The sequence below is a fragment of the Hipposideros armiger genome, unplaced genomic scaffold (genome assembly GCF_001890085.2).
Source record: "Hipposideros armiger isolate ML-2016 unplaced genomic scaffold, ASM189008v1 scaffold_732, whole genome shotgun sequence".
In the NCBI taxonomy this organism is placed as follows: domain Eukaryota; kingdom Metazoa; phylum Chordata; class Mammalia; order Chiroptera; family Hipposideridae; genus Hipposideros; species Hipposideros armiger.
The window spans coordinates 74,700-79,158 of record NW_017732082.1 but is presented as its reverse complement, the minus strand read 5'-3'; the positions used below and the strand labels follow the sequence as shown (position 1 = coordinate 79,158).

The following is a 4,459-nucleotide window of genomic DNA, read 5'->3' as shown; positions in this document are numbered from 1 at the left end:
GTCTCCTTTTCCTGTGATGAGGAAAGAGAAATCTGGTTAGACCTTTCCAAATCATGAAAGGGTAGAAATACCGTAATTCTAAAGGATATCTCCTACAAGACCTTGACGTTCCTACACTATCTCAAGATGAATTACTGGCTTAATATGACAGACTACTAGGGATTATTTAAATATTTAACAAGGGGAGACACAATTTATTTTAAGCAAATCCAGGGGATTAGTTAAAATCCCGACTCATAGCTTTTATGACTGAAACCTACATAGTTTAAAGTCAGATACTCCTGTAACCATGCACCACTGATGTTAGCATGTACAACCAACAGCTGCTTGAAAAATACCAACTAAACAAACATCAGTAGTACAGAAATGGTATAAATGAAAAGAATTTTTAAACTTTTTTTGTATTTTCCAAGTTATTTACATAAGTATATTTTTATGTAAAAGATAGTTTATTAAATACATTGTATATGTGGGAAAGAAGAAATGACATAAGTAAATAAAGAACATCAATTTTAAAAAGGAAATAAAGTTTAGGTAAATAACAGAAAACATTTCTTTTCTGTTCAAGACCAATAAATCAGGCGGCTGGGAAGAAGAAATGAAATGAAAATCATAGAATTAGGAATGATAGGGGCTCAGATGTAGCCTTGTCTAGTCTCTATGTTTCATAGAGAAATTAAGTATGTTGGTTAATGTTTCTCCCAAATGATGAAATTGGAACACAAGTCTGCCACAACCAGTGTTTTGAACAATCTCTCCACTCTTTTGACCTATGAGGTCAGAGACCCTTAACAAAACTTTAAGGAGGAAAGCCACCATGGCAGTAACGCAGCCTTTTCTAGGTTACCACTATCCAGAAAAATGAACCAGGGCTACTCACTGTCTCTAGGCTAAGGAATCCTTGCCAGCTATTCCTATCCTAACAGGTCCATCAGCAGACGCTTGCCAGAAATACTGACCCAGCTCCAGAAGCTTCCAACATCACATACCTGCTGTGCAGAGATGCTCTGTACCACGTGCTTCTCCACCCAGTTTATCATGTGCTCTTGTTCCTTTCGACGCATCATATTCTGCACAGAGATCNGAAGTGTACCTGGCGTATAAGACGACCCCCCACTTGGAGGCATATTTTTCAGGGCCAAAAAATCGTCTTATACGCCGGCAAATACGGTATGTATTACTTTTCGAAGTCGAATTGAATTGTGGTAGCAATGTGTAGTATGACGTTTGCTCAAAAGATGGCATTACAATTTTAATAGTTTTTCTTTTCTTAAAATGTGTATACATTTTTTTTTTGCACCCTCTGTATGTACCCCTATCGCTCTAGCTTTAACATTAGGAACACGCTGGTCAAAGTCTAGATTGCTAGGCTGTGAGCTCTGTGGACAGACATTATATTATCTTACTAACCCTAGTTTTGAGCAGTGACTGACGCATAGTGTGCTTTTTATTATGATTGTTGAATGAGCTTCCCGTTTCCCCACTGAAAAACTTCATTCTTTCCAAGTCCATCTTTACCTTTCTAGTTTCAATGGAAGAAGTTTCCCTTTAGTTGGAGACTCATTCTTCCACTTGTCATCTGAATATCATTCTCCAGCTCAAGGATTTTACTACATCTATCATCCTTCTGTTATCTTTTTGCTATCTTCCTTTTACGGGCTTTTTCTTCACTGTTATTTTTTGTTCAAGTCTCTCTTAAAACATTCCCTTGAGCCAACCTTTGGCTTCCTTCAGTTATTATCCCATATCTATTGGGGTGAGTAGTGTTCCGGAAATTATTCTACATAGTTGATTTCCCCACTGCCTTTTAATCCTTGAACACTACTAAAATCTATCTTCTGTCCCTGCCATTCAATCAAAATTTCTCTAGGAAGGGCCACCAAAGACCTCCAAGCTATTAGCTCTAATGGGCACTTTCGGTCCTCTTTATCTCCCCCCAAAAACTGGCTCTTCCTACATGAAACTTCACTCTGGTTTTCCTCCAATGGCTGACCAATCCCTCTTTTGTGAAATCCTTTCTCTGTCATTCCTCCAACACTGATGCTCTTTCATGGCTCTATACTTAGCTCTATTCTTTTTCCTGAAACACAGTTCGTCCTATATTCTAAACCACAGTGAATAGTACCTCCTTTTTTCTTCTCTCAAGAAACCTATGACTCAACTTAATTCACCGCTTCTTCCCTATTCTCCCCACCCAAGTCCTACTATTGCCTTTAGTATTTCTCATCATTCCTTCCTTTCCATCCACACTGCCAAAGCCTTTAGTTGAGGCCTTCAATTTCCTTTAGCTAGAACGAGCCAACATCCTCGCCAAACCGCCCTCTATTGTTGCTAGTGATTTTTTGGAAACAAGGATCTAATCATCATTCCTCTACTTAAGGCCTTTTTCACTGGCTTCCTTGCCCTCAGAACAAAATCTAACTTGTAAGCATAGCATTTAGGGACCCTAATATAACTCCTTACAATTTGTATTTCACTCTTAACTTCTTGCAAGTTTAAAATGTGACTCTCTTACACTGGCTTCTCTACAATCACAAATGCTGCTCCATCTGCCTGGACTGTAAACCCCACACTCTTTTGGTTAACTTCCTTTCAAATACCAACTCAGTCATCATTTCTTTTATGACCTGTCACCTTTCTGCTCTCTCCATGTTTTATTGGATGCTTTCCTTGACTTCCTGGAACTAGGATTAAGTATTACTCATTCAGGCTAACATTGATAGGATAGCTTTGGTTGGTAACATTGTCAACTTGGTTAGGCTGAACTCTACTTTCCAGAATTCTCTTCCCTGATGTTCTAGTAAGAGCGAGCCACAAGAGACTCTCGAGCAAATGTAGAGGGCAAATGTGAAGCAGCAACTATTGGGTGGTTGGAAAAGGCATGACACATTTTTGCAACAAAAAACAGAAAAACTATGTCATGACTTTTCCGACAACCCAATATTTTGTAGCTCATGCATCTTGTTGTGATCTGTTGGCTCACCAGCTGGGCCTGCAACTTCCCAGCCTCTCTCTGGATCGACCTTCAGCCTCTCTAACCTTTGGTCTAGGTGTGTATGATACAGAGCCTGGGGTTTTGTTGGACAATCAAGGCCAGAGGTAATAAAAACTGACAAGGATGTCAGTTTGTGCTTGATTTCCACTCATTCCTACCCTCTCCCATGTTATATCCATTTTCCCTTAACTGCCTGTTCTGTGGACTTCCCACTCCTGTATCAGAAGCAAAGATAACGGCCTTACAGACTGCTTTATCAGCTCCCACAACAGCATAAAGTCAAATCCCTTATATATAAACATATCTTAGTAGTTGTTTCTCTGAGTGAGTGCTGACTGATAGTTATACACAAGAGAAATGATGAGGCTGCTGAGACGACTGGAAATGGAAATGGTGCCTGTCGTTCTCCTGTCAACGCTCACCTTTGTCATCCAAAGTTTGCACTGTATCACACATCCTACTGCTTTTCTAGTAGATTTTTATCTCTTTGGGGAGAAACTTTTATCTCCATATGATCAGTGTAGGATGGTGCTTAGTACAAACGAGGTGTTTACAATTGTTACATGAATAATGTGGAAACACCTCTGTGGTCCCTGTCAAAATCTCTTTTAAGTAACAATAAAGATGCCAATCTGATGTCTATAGACGAATACATTAGCCATCAATAATATTGACCCAAATGATTGTTACACAAGTTAAAATCCCAAGAAATCAATGAAAATAGCAATTACCCATAATACATATTTTCAAATATTTCCTATCATGTAAGTTGTCCACATGTATACAGGTAAATAAATCCTTAAAGTATGGGAGAATTAAATGCAGACAAACCTATGGAAGGGCACTTTTCCCATTTATCTGCTGGATTCTTAAGAGTGATTTTATAACACATTGAGTCCATATTTTCTATAGACATACTACTAAAATGATAATAAAGCCAATGATAATTTGATATACAATATTTCCTTAAGAATACTAAAAAGCTTTAAATTTCCCATAACCTATCAGTTAGCCAGACATAACTTACCACCAATAGTCTCATAAACAAGATTATCAGTTCAATGGCATCTTTAATTTTTACCTACATGACAAAGGTTGAAATATTTCAGAAAATTATGCTATTTGAAAAATCTTGTTTCAACTGTCCATTTATTGCAAGATGGTAACATTAATTACAAATTTAAACCATAACTTGGTAGTCTTTAGTCAGGCATCAATTTTTATTAAAAGCTAATTGCTTATTCAAAAGTGATTATGGAACATCTCAAAATGCAGAGTAAGAAGGACAAGAAACTTCTCACTGGCCACAAGATAGTTTGTTTTAATTCTCTCACTATATGAAACTCAAGCATTTCATTTTTAAGTAGGGTAAACTGGAACTTCAGAGGCTGCAATACAGACAGATTTTGTCACATCGAGTAGTTTCCATTTAGTCAGTCAACTGTTTCTAGCTGTCTCAATCGG

The 4,459-nt window shown here is 37.8% G+C and overlaps 1 protein-coding gene across 1 annotated transcript in view; it reads right to left on the bottom strand.

The window, feature by feature from the left end:
* Window positions 1-2: 2 nt before the first annotated feature.
* The window catches only part of ATP5PB (ATP synthase peripheral stalk-membrane subunit b), a gene marked incomplete at its 3' end in the record, with an annotated part of 18,819 nt that continues 14,362 nt past the window's right edge, over window positions 3-4,459 (bottom strand). Inside the window, exons 7-8 of the mRNA XM_019627444.1 lie at window positions 990-1,080; window positions 3-11 (exon numbers count right to left, since the gene is read on the bottom strand). Coding sequence (XP_019482989.1) covers window positions 3-11; window positions 990-1,080 — 100 coding nt within the window. The remainder of the gene's footprint in view (window positions 12-989; window positions 1,081-4,459) is intronic.